The sequence below is a fragment of the Lutjanus erythropterus genome, chromosome 2, assembly GCF_056507025.1.
Source record: "Lutjanus erythropterus isolate fLutEry1 chromosome 2, fLutEry1.hap2, whole genome shotgun sequence".
NCBI lineage: Eukaryota > Metazoa > Chordata > Actinopteri > Lutjaniformes > Lutjanidae > Lutjanus > Lutjanus erythropterus.
This window is the reverse complement of record NC_139318.1, coordinates 2,636,200-2,655,255: the sequence shown is the minus strand read 5'-3', so window position 1 is coordinate 2,655,255 and position 19,056 is coordinate 2,636,200. Positions and strand designations below refer to the sequence as shown.

The window sequence follows — 19,056 nt, the reverse complement described above, 5'->3', positions numbered from 1 at the left end:
ATTAATGTTTTATTATCAACAAATCTTATGAAAAGACCAAAATCAACTATGAAAAGATTCACTATGACACATTGTCTGTGTAGCCGAACCCTGACAGGTCTCAGTATATATTCATCTGTGGCTGAAAGTAGTCACCAACAAACGCACTGTTTCTTCCTGTTTGAGTAACATTAGCTAAAAACTACAGTGCCCAGCTATTTTAAGAAATGAAAAGAGTTTTTTTATTTTGCGTTTTGTTAATAAAAGTATTTTGTAAAGGTTAACATTGAGTAGGAACTGAGTGCCACAAATCTGAAAGTCAGGTCTTTAGAGAAGTAGTAGTTTTGTTTGTACAAATTTCTGGCGTCTGCTTGAAGGACATGTCCCACAGCTGTTCTGTGGCCTGTTGTAGTTAGCGGCCTCACCATCAAATCTGTGTGGTTACAATGGGTTGGAGGAATGCAGATTTGTGCACAAAGCCTATACACATAGTTTGAATTATGGGAACTCAGCTCAGAAAGGACACAAGCTCCCCTGAAAGCTTACTTTGAGAAATTTAGGGGCAGTTCTTAAACATGACGTTCCTGAAATAAATAATAATAGTAACAATAAGCCAGTGTTGTATATTTATTCAGTCTTTACATTACAATTTCCAAACATTTATCTTCACTAATTAACACAATGCTGCTTGCTCTGTTTGTTGTGTGCCACTGGAGAGAATTTTTTGCTTTTTATTATTTGATTTTGACATAGTTGCCTTGTGTTGCTGTTATTTAGCCTCTATGAAATGTTAATAACAGAATTAACTGTCTATAGTAGTAACAGTACAATGACTTTTGCAGTAACCTTGAAACTGACCTGACCTCACCGGTATGTACTGGAAAACAGGGCTCTCCATAGAATTTGTCGACAATAAAACAAATATGAAGTAAGGTTAGATATATCTTTCAAGGCTGACACAGGAGTAGGGTTGAGTACAGCTGGAAATTAAAATGAATGATCTGTTTGATCAATTCCATTTCTTAACAGATTCATTTATCAGATTTATGTCATAACTCGGGTAAGAAAAGAAAACTAAGTATGCAGAAGGTAAAGACACGTGTAAGCTACCACTAACAATGACATACAGGGCTCAACAGCAAGGATTGTCCCAATGCCTGGGGCAAATAAATACCATGTCAGGCTAGTAAATCTAGCAACTCACTTGCCCAATCAGGCAAGTGGTAAAAAAAAAAAATTATATTAAACCCTGATGAGACATTTCATGTTTCTTTACCACACCCTGGCTCTTCAAACCTAATCTTACAGACATCACTCATGGATAAGAAATGCAGTTCATCAGAACTACAAACACAGATCAGACTTTCAAGTCCTAAATTAGGGATATCATAAACGGAAATAATTCTAGTCTGATTCTTCATTTTTACATCACGTCATTAAAGATGAACTATCTATCATGATGAGCACCTAAAGATTTAAAGGCTACATTCACACCTTTTTCACACATTTTTTGTTCCAAAACTTACGTTACGTTTATTCCTAGTGTTCACTCTATCCAATGTTTTTGAACCCCTAAAATGGGGACTCTTGGAAACACAGCTGACAGCGTCTTAGTTTGAAAACTCCAGGGTTGCAGAGTCTGGACAGGTGGAGACAGAGTCACAGACACTCATGTTCACTTCCTGATCAAGTCTTATCAGTCACAGTGTGTCCTTCCCTGATTTGTCATGCCTCTAACCCATGATCCTTTGCCAGCATGCCATCAACTTTAACCAGCGGTTAATATAACATAGATAATGAAGCATGGGTGTTTCTGACTCTGTTGTCTCTGTGTTACTTTCAGTAACAATTCCACCCCATTGTCTGTCTGAGCAAAGACATCTCTGGCCTTACTTTTTGCTGTTCTAGTATTTTCTGTAAGCAACTAACCGCAAAGTAGATGTCCTGTTTACACTGGGACCCGCATGCCTAGTGTGTGCTTTCAGGCATGTCGATATGGATGACAGCAGCCATACGTCACATCCCATGACCACGCCCCCTTTTTGGGTGAAAACAAACACTGGAACAGCAGCCAGTCAGTATATGTGTCAGTGGATAAAAAATGTTCTCTAAAATCTAGAGAATGATGCATTGGCTAATAACAGTATTTCATTTAAAATCATATTCTGACACACATTTCACCTTTTTGATAAAATTTCAGCCCTAGTTGTCAGGTTTGGCTTAAAGGTGCCCTACTTCTATAACTTGTCCTATGTAATGATGCTGATCGTTGATTGGCTAAGATGTAGCATAATTGTTCACCTGACTGGCCAGAGGATGTGTGCTCCAAATAGCAAAAAAGTGATACAATTTTCTTACTTTATGTGATTTTCCTGTCAAAGACCTCATAATTTGTATTTACCGCAAGTCAAATTTGAGTGCTTGTTTTCATCCAAAAAGGGGTGGGGCATGATGCAAGAGCAAAGTACCCAGATGGGCATCCATCAACAGAGAAATGTTTTGAAAATGATGGCTGAAAAGGTACCAAAATGCTAAAAAGGAGATAAACGGAGACATGTTTGCATTAAAATGCCATTTTAAAATGAAAACACAGTGTGGTTGTAGCCTAAAGCAGAAATTTAATATTTGATATATTGATATATATTGATATATATTTGATATTAAAAAACTGCTAAAATTTGATATTTAGGAGTTTTTACTGAAGATAACGTAAGCATTAATAAATGAATGGTCTACAATGTCTAAATAATCTAATTGAGATGAGGCAAATCTGCCAAAGACAAATAACCAAAAGACCCTGTTTCAGATTTCTAAAACCTAACCAACGTGTTGCATAGAGCTTGTTTTTGAGTCTGCTGCAGATCACACTGATTTAACCCTGTAATGATGCACAGGTGAGGGCTCCACACACAGCACAGGCCTCTGTGTTCTTAATCCGTGCTTGTCTGCCAGAATGAATTCATGACCAAAAAAAACCTCTTTAACATGATTCTCAGAAAGATGGGGGATGTCATGTTGTTGCATCACCTGCTGTAGTTGTGTCTGTGAATATTGCAAATGTAAAATCACTCACTTCTGGTCGTGTCTGTATGTTTGTTTGTGTGTGTGTGTGTGTGTGTGTGTGTGTGTGAGTTGAGATGACGTAGCAGCATACAGGAACGTAGAGGACTGAGGGAGTCCGCTTCCAGATGGCTGGGGGTCAGCTGTGAGAACTGGAGTGGACGTGGTGGAAATCAACCGGCCTGAGGCGAGAGGCCACAAAGGACATGTACAAAAATCACAAAGTTATTATGATAAGGATATATTTATATATGTATACATACAGTATTTCCATATATTAAAAAGCATAATATGAATTATACAAAGAAATAATAATAAAATTTCACAGTAGCAGTTGTTACACCACCTTAGGTATTCTAACATGAGTGTGACTCGCTAATAATAAGGAGAGTGACAAGAAAACAAGGCAAGAAAAAAAAGGTGAAGAGGAAATTTTAGAAAACAAGCGCTACTTGTCTGTGTGTGATAAATGAGTGGTAATATGAGTAGTATAGATGAGCATGGCGGAGGAGGTCACGCTGACCAGCTTTTTGTTACTGAGTCCGTGCCTTCCTCCGTCCGTGTCTGTCTTAAATCAACTGGTAGGTGGCAAGCAGAGCAATGTCCTTCACAGAAGCAGTTGGTTTAATAAGGGCCAAAGCCGTGGAATGTCAAAAAAATCAGAGCTCAAGTGGAGAAAAGCCAAGTGTGTCAGCTTTAGTATAGGCAGTAACACTGACATTATATAGTGCAAACAAGAAAAGACAGAAAAGTGTTTCTCGTTGCCTACCGACGCCGTCGTGAAACTTAAAACCGCAGGTGCAAACCCTTCAGTAGGAGAACATTAAGACATAAAATGGCGAAAAAAATAAATATCAAAAACTTTTTATCAGTGTAAAAAAGTAATCAGGTTATTTATTTTAACCAAGAGTCTGGCAAAAAAGGCCTCAAAAAGTCTTGTCCACAATAGTTCCTTGACGTTTTACAAAGTTAAGTGCCACCTTTGTGGGCTCAGGGGCCTCGCAGGGTGTTTGGACCCATAGGACACCCTCAGCTCAGCTCCGGGCCCCTGAGGGGCCTCTCTCAGACCAGCGACTCCATGCTCTCTGCCTGGTCGGACTGGTCGGACATGGACGCCATGGTCCCGTTAATGTCCCTGGCCAGAAGACCGGAGCCATTCTCCTTGGTGCTGACGAGGCTGAGTAGAGCTTTGTATAGGTACTGGTACTGCTCCTGTGGACCAATCAGAGACAGACAGAAAACAGACAGACAGAGAAGAGACAGACAGACAGACAGAAGAACAGGTAAGATATTGGATGACCACCATACTTTTTCCTCATCGAACCATATCCTGTAGTTTTGCTGTAGTTTAATAGCTGATGAATGTAGGTGAAAAGCTGACATGTGCTAACCAGTCTTCCTTAGAAAGTGTTTGGAAAAGAGCAGGCACTTTCAAAAAAACCTTGGCAGGTGATTGGATGAATCATCTGTCTGTTACATCGAACACTATGCTAACTTCAACCAATCGGATCAAACTTTTGCTGAAGCCGGTTAGGAGAAGAGTAAAAACATCTTCTCTATGAAGAAAAGCCTTCAGTGTTGTTCTTTGCTCTTTTTTCAGTGAAGAAATACTCTCCAGTTCTGATATAACTGATGCATAGTATCTATGCTAACCTCTTCAGGAGGCGCCACGCCTGTAGCTGCCAGTAGTCCCTCCTAGGATGTTGACTGACTGTGCTTTTGGGTCAGAAAAATTGGATAACCTGAAGCCTGGCAAGATGGATTCTCTTTTGATCTTGTGAATCCAGATGCATCACTATTGGAAGTTTTCTAGTTTCTGTTTAATGTATGAGCAGTACTTCAGTCATGTTTTATCTGGATTTGGTTGCATGCTAGTAAACTCTGTGTGGAGAGCAAAAAAAGCAGAATGCGTGAGCCGAAATGAAATCTCTGAACCTATCAGCTACTATCTGATGAAGATGTAACTTTGTATTAATGTTTTTAAAAAAAATATATGCATTCATATGCAGATATCTGCAGAGATTTTAGTGTCCAACTCCATTATTGCATCTCAAGCTGCTAAATTGACTTTAAACACTGACTGGTGCATGGAAGAGGAAGTCGTGGCCCAAATAATCACCATCTGGATATCTTCTGACTAAACCAAGATCGCAGAGACATTAGACATCGTCCCCAGAGGTTAAATTGTCATCAGACAAAGCTGCTGAGTTCTGAGATTACTGTCTTATTGTACCAGACCCTAGACCCACCCTAGAGCCTGGTTCTGCTTGAGGTTTCTGTCTCTTAAAATGACGTTCTTTCGTGACACTGATGCCACAGTGTTGTCTCTTGGTGGGAATTGTAAATAATTTTATAAAGAGTACTGCTCTATATGAACTGCTCTGAGATAACTCCTGTTATGATTTAGTGCTGTATAAATGAAACTGGCTTGACTTGACCACAGTGAGATAGATTTATCCAGAGTATACATTGTTTTCTTCTACAACTATCAGCACATGGCATGTGGACTTCTTGGAGACAAGAAATTGTGACATTTCTGTCTCAGTAAACTTCCTCTCACTTTGACAGTACAGTATAAGCAATCTGACCTGAGGTTATGAAAAACAGCACACAATCATCTTTTCACTATGCATTGTTTTTTTCAAAATAGTAACATCACATAGAAATACTTAAGTGAAGCACATCAAAGTACAAAACACAAGCAATGCTGATTTTACCCTAAAGGGGATGAATAAAGTTACATCATATTGTATTGTATCTTATCTTTGTGAAATTCCACCACTGTGTATGCCTCTAGATATTATTTCACTTGCAGTTGTCAGACTCACGATGTCTGTGAAGACCCCTGGCCTCATGAGGTTGATCATCTTGGCCACTTGATAGACATCGACGGCGCCCTCGCTCTCCAGCTGCTGAGACAGTGTAGTGAGTGCACACAACATGCCGGCTGACACCGCTCCCAACCTGAGAGACAGGCAGACAGACAGACAGACAGAGAGAGTCTGGGCTTAGCATGTACCTCCACAATATTATCACAAAAGCTCTTATAGTATGGTCTCATCCACTGATTCATCAACATATTGTTGATTTAGCTGTTTTTTTACTTAAAACTTTGTTTGTCTTGAAAATCTCAAATGTTTTAGGCCCATCAGTAGATAGAAATCGTAGTCTGACAGAAATCCATCCCTGTAGCAACATGTGTCATGTCTTCTTACTGTGTTTTCACATCTTTTGGTTTAAATCATCATCAGTTATTGATTTTTTGTGACAACTGCATATGGCTGTACAGAAATCTGCTGGAGGGGCAATTATACAAAGCCCCAGCATCGCAAAACTGTTGTTCAGTCCATGAAGGCATGAGCTGCTGTTGATTTGTCAAAACTATGGCTAACCTGGCTAAATCAAGCTAGCTTTAACAAACATTATGGTGTGTAACATTACTTAATGTTATCATTACTTTCCAGTTCCACCGTGGACGTGAGCTTCAGCTGTTGGGGTCGGTGTGGGGAAAGTTTGATAGACCTGCAACTCCAAACTGAAATATAAGTCAGTCCTCTCAGTATTTATTTTGTTCAAAGTAAGGAGAAGTTCTAAAGATCTAATGTTAAAGATCAAAGCGCTCTAGTAATATTACAGATATTGAGCGTCATCGCTCACATCTTTTCTTGAAAAATGTCTGATATATCAGTAACACTGGTGCTGTTGTGAGTTTATGTAACGTTCCCGACTGTGGCATCCCTACTGTTTATGACTCCTCAGCTTGTTAGATTGATGGTACAGCTGCCATTTGTTGCACTGTTCTTCCTATAAATGTTTTTTCACCAGAGAAATGGTCTTTCACTTGTTCTGTCTCTTCTGATCTCTCAAATTCCTGATTTGGGATTCTGTGCAGACCTTTACAACTCGGCTTTTGAGATGTCCTTGACAGCAGCTCAGCTAGGGAGTGCAGACCGTCACAGATCAGGTATGTCACCTCTGAGATTAAAGATTTATTAGCAAGTGAATCCACCTGAGGACGACAGCTCAGCCCGGTGTGAGGCTCCCTGGAGAACGGCGGGTCGCCTTCACAATGTAAAGGGTCTCCTCTTCCATTAGCAGCCCTGTCAGGAGCTCAGCAGAAACCGCTGCTAACAACCCATGCCTGGCTGAATAATGAGCGCGCAGACAATTAGGACGAGCCTCAAACTGACAATCTCTTAGGTGCTGTGAGCCGGCTGCGCCATAGCAACCAGATGAAGTGCTCAATTAGTCACTTTTCTTCTCGAGGATGCGACAAGCAATCTTCATTATTCTAATGAATAAACATGAGCAGAGCTTCTGGATTAGAGTGTCATTCACGAACACTAATGTGTGTCAATACTAAAGACACTTTCATTATGTTTAATTGGGCAGTTTGCTGGGGCGTCTTTGCTCACTATGCCTGCAGCAGGAGAGTCATTCTGCCAGTGTCTCTGCACGCCTGTTGAGGCCAGTCAGTTTGTTGTTCACATCATTCTGTGTTCACAGACAAAAAGATATTTAAACCTGAGAGTGGACATGATTTAACCAGTCAATATTGTGGATAACAACCATAGAATTATCTACAAAAAAGATATATATGGTTGTGATAATTAAATGCTACAGAGATTGAATTCTACTTCTTTAAGATTGAGGTTATCCATTTTGAAAGTTTCAAAACTATAGCAAGACAACATTTTAAATCTATATTAAAGCACAGTCAGTGGAACTACGGCAACTGTGACAAAGTGTCATGTCCAGTGTTTTCCAATAAAACTGCTGCTGGAAGGTGGAGAGTATCGGCACATCATAGCTGTGTGTGTTTGTGTGGACTGAACAATTAATCAAAATTGATCAAAATCGCAATATGGTCCACTGAAATGTTCAAATCATGGGATGCCCAATATTAGTTAAAGGTGAAATGTGTGTCAAAATACCATTTGAAATTAAATATTTTGCTGCTGCAGAGATGTCCTGGCCAACACATCATTCTCTAGACTTCAGAAAACATCTTTGTTTAGTACAGATCCCTAAAAAAAAAATTGTTTTTCAATGAAAATGAGAATAATGATGGAAAAATTTCCTCAATATCAAAAATCATATCGCAACTACAATACCAATCAAAATAACTGCAATTAGATATTTCTTCTAAATCATTCAGCCCCAGTGTGATGTGTGCCAGGTGCGTGTGTACATGCTGATCTGGTGTCAGTTTGGTAGGATTTGGGTAAAAATAAATGATTTCATTTCAAATATGGATGTGTATTTCTAGATATTGTTTATGTAATTTGCATGCAAAATAGTTTGACCCAACGGGCGGACAAAATAATTCATGACTTGGCAACAACAATTCTGCAGAAAAAATGTGGACCTGGCAGATATTTAAGTTCATGTTTTACAAATACATGTTGTTGTTTTTTTTTTGTTTTTTTTTGACATTTTCTTTGTATGTCTCAGACTGCTAAGTTGTCTGTCTGGAAGTTTAAAGGACCAGTGTGTAGAATTTAGTGGCATCTATTAGTGAGGCTGTAGAATATCCCTTGTCTCACCCTACAGTGTCATAATTACTATGACCAGTAGATGTCGCCACCTATCAATAAATGTAAATATGGGGCGTAATAAGCTACTTGTGTAGACGACATATTCGGGTGAGGATGGGCTGGTTTAGTTTGTTCATTCTGGGCTACATGGTGGCCTCTGTTTAGATACAAAACTTACAAATGCTTCTGCTTATGAATACTATATTCCACTCCTGACATATTCTGACAATTCATCCTCATAAATGTTACATTTAAGGCTGAATTTACATGAAGTGGTTTCTAGGTAAATTGGAACTGAAAGCTACATTTAATTTCAGATGGTGGTGACAGTTTGACTGTCTGAGGCCAGTGAGTTCTTTTTAAAATCTCACTGTACAAGATGTATGTCCAAGAATTCATCTGAAATATTATTACATGACTCTGCTGAAGGCTTATCAATACATCATAAGACACGACGATGCATCAAAGAGCCACAGCAGGTGCTGCGGTTCCTCTCATTCTATTATTTCCAACTATAACTATGCAGCTGGACCCAGTGAAGTACAATGTTATCTACTGTAATATTCTATTTCCTCTGAGATTTTCTGATGTCACATGATTTACAGTACCCATTCAGGGAGGAGGTGAGCTAATATAAGTAGAGTAAATAAAATGTCAGACTGACTCATCGTGGACGATGGTTGGTCCATCACGGGAGGCCGCCTCCTCTTTAATGACGTTGATGAGCTCGAAGGTGCTGCTGAGCGGAGCGTCGGGGTTCGGCCACTTGGGGCACTGAAAGTGACGAACCTCTAATACATAATCATCCTGGTGGACAGACAGAAGGCGAGACAGACAGGCAGAGAGACAGCGAGAGAAAGAGAGACAAGGTTAAAATTATTGGTGGTACTGTTTCACTCAAAAATTGCTTTTTTCCAATAGCATTTACATTTTCAATTTGATACTAAAAAATATGTGTTTATTGTTTCTTGGCAGGAAGCAGTCTGAGACTTCTAGTATCTGAGGCTGGTTCAAGTACAGCCCATTAATCAATCAGTCATGAAATATTACAAAATAATTATAAATGACCAGAATTTCAAGATATACAAAAGAAGGTTACAATCATATTTTAAAATACAGTCTTTACTTATTTTTTTTTCTCTGTCATTTACACGTCACACTTGAATGAACTCCTCCTAGAGAATTACTCTAATCAACCGTAAATTTGGTCAGTGCAATCTCAAGACCTTCCTGATGCTAAATTGCGAAGCTTGTTGTATTTGTGGATGGCGTGTCCGTGGTGTTGAATTTCCATGTTTTGCCATGAAACAGGAGGACGTTATAACTCAGCAGTCCTTGCATTGTGTTTCACCAGGATGAATGAAAAACAGTAGACACATGTATCATATCCAGATGTACAAAAAGTCTCTTGGACCCATACTCTACATCCAACAGGAAGTCGGCCATTTTGAATTAACTGTGCAATTTTAATGACATTTTTGGCCATTTATAAATGGTGTACCTTTAACAAACTCCCACAAGAGAATTTTTCTGGTCGACTTCAAATTTGGTCAGTCTAATTCTAAGACCTTTATGATGTTAAGTTGCAAAGTTTCTTTGTTTTGTTGAACATTGTGTTCAACATATTCATAGCACCACCTACTGGCAACAGTAAGTGAAAGATTCTGAACTGAATTCTCTCCTTTGATGCACTCCTCTTTTGTTGACCAGATCAATCTCAAATCTGATCAGAGAAGTCTTAAGACCTTGATGATTGTGAAGCTTATGACTTTTAATTGAATGGTGTGTCTGTGACGAGGTGTTGAGCTTCCATGAAACATGAAGTTTTTGTATCTTAACCCTAGATTGTCACATCTTCTCCAGATTTCACATATTTGATGAGAGTCCCAGCCTGAAGGTCAATATTGAATTGAATCCAGAGCCCTGCAGCGCTGCTTGCAGCTTTAATTATAGTATTGTTTTTTTTATATCTTGTAATTTGTGTATCTTTTGAAAAGTCACAGATACTGAGCATTGGGACTGACAGAGGACATGTATCAATGTGTCTGTTCAGCTTGTTTCTGTTTCACAGTCAAAGTCTGAAGGAAAACTCTTGGAAACAGTTTGATGTTATTTAGAAGGTGTTACATTCAGGTCAGAAGAAGTTTGTTTTACTCTCAAGTGAAATTTACACAGCAGAGATGAAAAACCTGAGAGGCAGGAGTGTTGAGGGTAGTGAGCAGGGAAAGCCGTGTTTCTTGTTCGATTCTGCAGACCCAGTTTCCAGCCCCCTCTGGAGGCTCCAAACATCGATCACACTCAGCTCTCTGTCCTCAAACACTCTCAAAAACTTTCACTGCGGTTATGAACCTGAATTATACATGCTCGCTCTCAAAACTTCAACTGCAGACTGATTATTGTTTAAATTGACTTTGCTCCCAATCCACTACCCTCTGTCTCTCTCTGACACACACACACACACACACACACACACACACACACACACACACACACACACACACACACACACACACACACTGAGTAACCTGTGTAGCTTCCAGGATGAAGTCATGGATGCTGATCTGCTCCTCATTGGACAGACAGAGTCGGTCTTTACTGATGAGGGTGACAGTGAACGCCTCGCAGTTCATGGCCTCCTCCCGGCTGGGCCAGTACACAAACTCATCCTCCGCCTGCAGAGGAGCGCAAACATCATTTCAGTAAAGGGTTTATTCAATCACCTCATTTAGCCACGTATCACAGGATTTGTATAGCATATTCTCTGTTATCATAAATAAATACTCTGAGGGAAAATGTTCTAAACACAGCATTTGGACTGATATTTCCACTTAAAGTCGTGGCAAGAATAATAGCAGAATAATAGACTTGAATGAGCAATATGTAGTCATTGCTTATGCAAAAATGAGTTCTGCAGTCCAAATAGCGTGTTACAGCCATAGACTTTATATTGAATAGGTTGTAATCCTGTTTAATATATGATCTATGGTTGGAACGAGTTGTTTTCTCCAGACACAGCAGAGACATGCAGGCTGCAGGAGCTCCACAGGAGCACAGGGTAGGTGCAACTGCAAAAACTGTGACAAGCGAAGCAACTGTAAGTTGATCAGCTGTTCATAACTCAGCTGTCTGTCAATGTAAAGTTCAGCCTGTTATCCTGGAAACAGAAGCCCACTGCTCTGAAATAACTCACTCTGGAAGATGAGTTAAGTGGCTGCCTGTCTCACTCGCCTCTCTCACACACCAAACTCCATTAACATTTTGCTTAGTTTAGCTCAGTTAAACATCTACTCCTTCTACAAGATTATTGATTTGTTATGACTCATAAACAGACACTGACTCATTTGGCAAAAATTCTGCATTAATTTGAACTCTGATTAATGTGAAATGTACAATCAAAACAGTTATTCCAGTCCTGAATGGAAATTTCAAAGGGGGACACTGCGTCTGTACCGTTCATGTCCAGTGAAGTATTTCAGCTTAATGTGTTTCCTTGATCTCTGATGACCTATCATGGTCATTTTATGATTCATTAATATATTACAGATTTCTCCTTTAAACATTATTCGATCATTTTGCTGTCACTGTTTTGTGAAATGACCTCTTGCTGCCTCACACTTGTCTCTGAATCTGCCACAGTTGGATTTTCTATCATTTCTGCAGAATCTCTTTCCTGTTCTGTGTGCTGAGACCGAGGCTATCTCCTCTTCAAGATGAACAGAATGCAGTGGAAAATGTTGAGTTTTTCTGTGACCCAAGCTTTCAATTTCAGGCTTGTTAAAGGAGTCCCAATTAGGCACTGTTCCAGTTAGTTAACCTGCACCTATTGACCTACCATGTAACTGCCAATTTGCAAAGCCTCATTGCACGGGCTGTACTGCTGGTATAAAACTAATGAAAGCTTCTTGTAAAAGTGCACATCCTGTTACTGCAGTTTCCTAATTCTAGTTTTGAAAACAACTCTATTGCCTCTCTACATGGTTAAACTGTTTGTATGTGTATGTCCAGGTCCTGTCACTTTTGTGGTTGTCAGTTTTGTCTGGGGCTGATCATGCCATTTTCACTCCCAGTCCCGTTGCAGTTATGGGAGGCAACCAAAATTACACAAACTCTCAGGTGTCTCATGAGGGTGTGTGTGTGATTCATAACACCTTAAACACAAGCTTAGTAGGCAGAAATTGCACATAATTGTCAAAGTGGTAGATGGCACCAAACACCCTCCACAGTATACAGTGTATGTGTTTGTGTGTGTGTTTCCTACCAGTCCGTGGTTGGCAGGTAGCATAACAATAATTTGTGCATTGTGGTCCCAGATCATTCTCCAGAAGTCTTTTGTGGTGTGGGGCAGAGGATGCTGGGTAATGATGAACTCATTACTCCGGTAGTAACCCTGAAAAGTTAACAAAAAAACAGCAGGTCATTGGTGGATTTACTCCAAACCGTTTACACCACATTCATGTGGATTTAGGTTGCACTTAAAACAGTGTAAACACGCAGTTTAAACAGTAATGACTAAAGCTCGTCATCAGAGAGTCATCTGAACAGTCTGGTTTGGTTTCATTTTAAAGCAGTAAACAGCTTTGAGCTGTGTGAAAGCTGCATCTGTGGCTGAGAGGAAAATCCTGAACTGCTGTAAGCTGAGCTGATTTCACACTGTACAGAACAACAAGGCAGTGACCTCACCTGACTGCACACACCAGCCAGCAGCACATGGCAACTCAGCTACCCACCTTTTACAGGCTTTTGGGTTCCTCTTAAAGGGACACTTCACCCCAATATACAAAAACACATATTTTCCCCCTATCTTTAGTGCCATTTATCCATCGAGAAGTTTTCTGTGTGAGTTGCAGAGTTTTGGAGATACCTGCTGTAGAGGTGTCTCTCCAGTATAATGGTGCTAAATGGCACTCGGCTTGTGATGCTTAAAGCAGAAAACCAGTGTCTCTTTCCAAAAATCATGACCTGGTCACTCAAGATAATCCACACACCTTGCTGTGAGCAGTTTCTTGTAGGAACTATTTTCTGTTTTATTAGAAAAAAAAGTAGTTCCAGCAGATTCTACTGCAAAAAGAAAGTAGTTTCTACATGAAATACATTGCTCACAACCATAGACTTATACTGGAACTAGACAGGGTGGTGCCACTCAGCTTTCAGTGGACAATAGTGGTATTGCAGTGAAAAATTCCTCACCAGTGCCAAAGTCCACCCTTACAAAAAAGATGTCTGTCACGCTGTCAGTTATAACTCTTTGTATTATGATTTTTTGATCCATGGAGTTTTTACATATTTGTAAAACTTTCCACCAGCCAAAAAACATAAAACATTTAAAATCTGTAATGTCATCAGAATGTAAAGTTGCATTCAGTCAGCCATATAACCAGGAAGTACAACCAGAAGCTAGGAAACTTTTTTGGCTGATGTGCCAGGTGAGCAACTCACACTGGTTGAACGGGCGCCATCTTTGCACTCGCTGTCTAGTTTATTATTATCTATCTATTCTCACAACAAGGTCTGTAGATTATTTCGAGTAACCGGGTCATGATTTCTGGAAAGAGCCATTACCATTGAATTTTTCACATGCATTTTTGGTGCTTTGAGCGTCACACACTGAGTGCCTTTTAGTTCTATCACATTGTAGAGAAGGCAGACATCTCTGCAGCCCATATCGCCAAAACTCTGCAACTCACACCAAAACTAGATCAGAGGTGGGCAGTTATTTTCCATGGGGGGAACGGCACCTGAGAAATTGATCAGGCTGCTGTGGGCCAGACACAAATGATATAAGGTCCTAATAATGGCCAAATCTCTAATAATGGAATGGTCACCCTTTTGAATTACCATGTGGGCTAATATTTTGTTGGCAATGTCCAAAACTGTGAAAAAATGTTTTACAGTGTACCATACATGCTGCTTACAGGTTGCAATGACAGTAGCAGCAAAAGTAGAAGTAGAACAACATAAACAACATGGATGTACAGCACTGAGTGAATAAAGTTATAGTTTAACTAGCATGGAATTTGAAAGATGTAATCATTATCTGCAGGAATAATAAAAACACAAGTGAGTTGATCCATTTTTGGTAGACACTGACCTGTACTAGCAATTAAGAGTCATCATATCTCACCCTCTGCTGCTGCCCAGATTTTGTCCTTTCTTTCTTTTTTTTTAATGTGAATTTTGCCATGTGGAACTTTATGGAAGTGCAACAGCAAATTGCTGGAGCACATTGTTAAAGGTACAGTCCTAAAATCAAATCCATCCCATTCTGCATGATGTTCTTGAACACAACTCTGAGCTGTGTTTGAGTCAGCTGTCAAACTATCAACCTGAGGACATTTGGGGACATGTATTAAAACACACAGCCAGTGATGGTGACTGAGTGTGTGTTGACTAGTTGTAACCTGCTCTGAGGAAAGATCAATAATTGACAGATGAAGTGGAGGTGCTGACCATGATGTAAGAGGCGTTAATGTAGTCGGTGCCTTTGATGCCGGGCAGAGGTGCCAGGCCCACCCTTGCTCGCTCCGCTGCTCAGACAGAGAGAGAGAGAGAGAGGGAGAGAGAGAGAGAGAGAGAGAGAGAGAGAGAAAGAGAGGGGTCGGGGTGGGAGGGGGGTGGTGTGGGGATAGACAGAAAAAACAGCCATTTAGCAGTTTATTAGAACAGACCGATAACAGTGAGAGGCCACTCTGTGTGCTTTCATTCATGCTTTTTGCTGTTATTGGTCGAGTGTGGACAGTTCTTGGAAATTCCTGGCTGCTGATTCAGAGAACCGTGGAACAACCAGTGACTGTCAACACATTGTGTAATAGCTGCAGAACACACAGAGGGACTGACTGTAAACAGTAGAGTAGTTCACATTTATGTTTGGCTAATGAGTTTTTGCAGCAGGGTTTAACATTAATGTTTTTTCCAACTGCCTGTCAAACAAGTTGCTCAGAAATATACTTGCCCAAAGTCAGTTTTTACTTGCCACTGTACAAATTCTCTTATTTTTTAGAGGTTATCAACAAACAAAGACTAAGGTAATTTGGTAATCTAAGGCTGCAGCATCCATGCCTGTTTACCCAAGTCCAAGGTGATGTTTTTAAATGTTTTATTTTGTCTAAAAGAGAAAAATATTCAGTCTAATATGTTTATAAACAAACAAAACTGTGGAATCTCCATAGTACAGAGGCTGGAAGATTCTTTTTATCACTTGCATGATTGGGCAAGTGAGTTGCCAGATTCAGTAGCCTGACATGGAATTTTACTTGCCCTGGGCAAGCAGCAACCTTTACTGCTGAGCCCTTTTGAAGGCTCAAATCCTTGTAATAAGCATTAGTTAATAGGTAATAAGGGATGATGCTTGTTAACATTATCATGTGTTCATAAGACTATTCAAGTGTTAATAATAGCATCATAAACATGTTTACTGTTTGATTATAAGACATTTGTAAGCACTTATACAACACTTATTAACAGTTTATAGACTGCTTAATAACTTACTACTAAAAGCCTTAAGGGTTTCTTATGATTTAAACACATTTATTCAGTTTAACTGACTTGCCTTTACTAAGCTTTTTTGTTGCTTTATTAATGTTAATAGATACTTACAATATGCATTTCTTGTTCACAAAGTCAATATACTTCTTATAAGTGCTTATAAAGGTCTTATAATTAACTATTTACATATTAAAGGATTATTAACATGTATATAGTCTTTTTTTAACACATAAAAATGTCATTCAGCATCTAATTATTCCTTATATGATGTTTACATAGCACCACAAAATAACTTGCCTATTATGTCATTGCTAAACCTTAAGTGAGCTTTTTGTTCCTTTACTAAGATTAATACATCCTACATTACATACTATATACATTTTAAGGTATATTAATTAACTATTAACATGTTTATGATCCTATTATTTACATTTCTCTATTTTTTTTTTTTAAATGACAATACGCATCTTAATAGGCCTTACAAAGTCCTTATTATCTATTAACTAACATTTATGACAAGGCCATTAATATAAAGAGCTACAATGTTTTATTTTTGTGTACCAGTGTCACAATTTGTAAGTTTCTCATGACAGCAAATTATACAAATCTATAGTCATTTAATTAGGACATAACTTTTTTTTTTCTTTAAAAAAGTTTTAGTCACGGTTGTGTGAAGGATGAGGTACTGTATGTTAAATCTGGGGCTGACCTGATCTGTCACGGTCAGTAAACATAGTTTTTTCTCCACAGAGCTTGGCATGTATGAGCACACATTTTTGGAAAAAGATTTTTTATTTAACCCATACTTGTTGAAGTGAACTGTGACTAGAACATATTGAGTTTTGAAGGCTGATGCTGGTTCAGTTCAGTTGGTTCAAAGGGCTGGCCAAACATACAAGAATTACAGTGAATTAATTGGCGGTTGGCTGATGGCAGTCATGTGTTTCATCCAAAAATATGAACATACAGATTGTGGTACGATCTTTGACCATGGCGGTGTCAGCCATCAGATGTTCTGCGTCAAGCTTTTTAATAATGAGTTAAAAAATCATCTGTCAGTGTGGAACAGAACAGAAATATTCTCCAAACTGTCTGTGTATCATCTTTCTGTAACGCTGTAAACTCACAGGTGATCTGTTCATTTAATTATGTCAGTGGTTCCTAATTGCAGCTGTTTTTATTTTCTGCAGTTTGGTTCTTCATGTCTTTTCAAATCTAATATGTTTTACATGAATGTAACACTTACATGGCACCACAGAGGAATTTCGGTTTTTCTCTTTGTTGCACTCCTTCTGAGCGTTGAAGCAATCCATGAATCTGGCGTTACACTGTGTTACCAACTGAAACACAGAGGGAAAACAGAGGGTCAGTGTGTGTCTGTGTGTGTATGTGTGTTACACTTTGTCAAACATTCTCATGGCAGACCAACTCATCACAGTTGTTTCATTTTACAAAATAACACAATTGTTGTGAAAATATTGTATTTCCCCATTCATTCGTTTCCCCTTGCCTTAAAGGGACAGTTCGCCCCAAAATCAAAAATACACATTTGTCCTTTGGCCTGTGGTGCTATTTATCTATCTAGATTTTTTTATGTGAGTTGCAGAGTTTTGGAGATATCATCTGTAGAGAGGTCTGCTTTGTCTCCAGTATAATGCAACTAAATGGCACATGGCTTGTGGTGCTCAAAATACCAAAAAATGACATTTGAAAAATTCAAATTCCAAAAATCACAACTTAGTTACTCAACACAATCCACAGACACTACATGAAACTGCTCACAACAAGGTTTCAAATGTGTTTTCAAATGTGTTTGGAGCTTTGAGCACCACAACTGATATCTCCAAAACTCTGCAACTCACACCAAAATTATCCAGATGGGTAATAGCACTATAGGCCAGGGGAAAAATAAGTAGTTTTGATTTTGGGGTGAACTGCCCCTTTAGCCCAGCAGTCATCTCTATGATGGCTAACCAGCCTGGCATGGTCAGACTAATTGTAAAATGCAACTGTGAATTAGTCTGGAACCTCTTGGTTTAGATTTGTAAGCAGTGTCAACATGAGCAAACCAAAACGCCTCTGAGTGAAGTGGACAGACCTACAACCAATCAGAGAAAAGAAATGTGACCTACAACCAATTAGAGCATCAGAACATGTGACGTAGCAGTGCTTGGGACGTTTTCAGCAGGACACAAAGTGGCAGCCACCTTGTCGCAGTCCTTCTTGTATTACAGCTAAAATATGTACACTAAAATATGTATCTGTAAATGTTTAAGTTGAGGAACAGGCAAAACAGGAACAGATTCTTGATATTGATATTTGATCAGCACTGCCTAGTTTGACCATTTGATCAAAGTTTCTGTCAATCAGTGTACAGAAAAATTTGCTCTGCATATTTGTTTGGTTCACATTCTGTACTCAAGTAGAAGTACAGATACTTGTGTAAAAAAAGTAGAACTGATTCAACTTCTTTACTGCAGTAAGAGTGAAAAAGTCCAGGCCCTGAAATGTATGATGATATGGAGTGACGGATAAACCAAGAAATCGTCTTTTCTATGTGTTATTATCCATCCATACATTTATGTTGAAATCAGTCTTGGGAAGGCGGTGCACAATGATGCAAAATAAAAAAGTATGTAATCTAATTCCCCTCAAATACATAAAAACTAAAGTAACAAGGCATGTAAGGAGTAGAAAGAGCCAAAGCATGTCTGGAGCTTCCTCTGTACTGTCCACACACAGCTGAAACTGATGTCAGTTTTGTTATCTCAGTGAACTCCCAGTAAGCAAACAAGTGTATTTCCTAAAAATGTTGACTTTAGTAACTGCACCTTAAGTTCAGGATAAAGTTGTGCTATAAAGTACAATAATCTACTTTGCATTAGATAAAATGAATGTCTCCTTTTCATGAGGGCTTATTATGGGACTTGTGGAAATGTACTACAAAATTACATAACTGCACTTGTCCCATACTGCTGTTTTTGAGAATAAAGTGCTC

At 39.1% G+C, this 19,056-nt stretch overlaps 1 protein-coding gene across 2 annotated transcripts in view; it reads right to left on the bottom strand.

Moving 5' to 3' along the window:
* Positions 1-3,264: 3,264 nt before the first annotated feature.
* Positions 3,265-19,056, bottom strand: part of LOC146331006 (receptor-type tyrosine-protein phosphatase gamma-like) — a 660,966-nt gene continuing 645,174 nt past the window's right edge. For both annotated transcript variants that reach the window (XM_084725921.1, XM_084725912.1), the window contains 7 exons: positions 17,305-17,398; positions 15,024-15,100; positions 12,835-12,963; positions 11,102-11,248; positions 9,241-9,383; positions 5,868-6,003; positions 3,265-4,251 (listed from right to left, as the gene is read on the bottom strand). In XM_084725921.1, the coding sequence (XP_084582047.1) occupies positions 4,102-4,251; positions 5,868-6,003; positions 9,241-9,383; positions 11,102-11,248; positions 12,835-12,963; positions 15,024-15,100; positions 17,305-17,398 (876 nt within the window). In that variant the 3' untranslated portion in view covers positions 3,265-4,101. The remainder of the gene's footprint in view (positions 4,252-5,867; positions 6,004-9,240; positions 9,384-11,101; positions 11,249-12,834; positions 12,964-15,023; positions 15,101-17,304; positions 17,399-19,056) is intronic.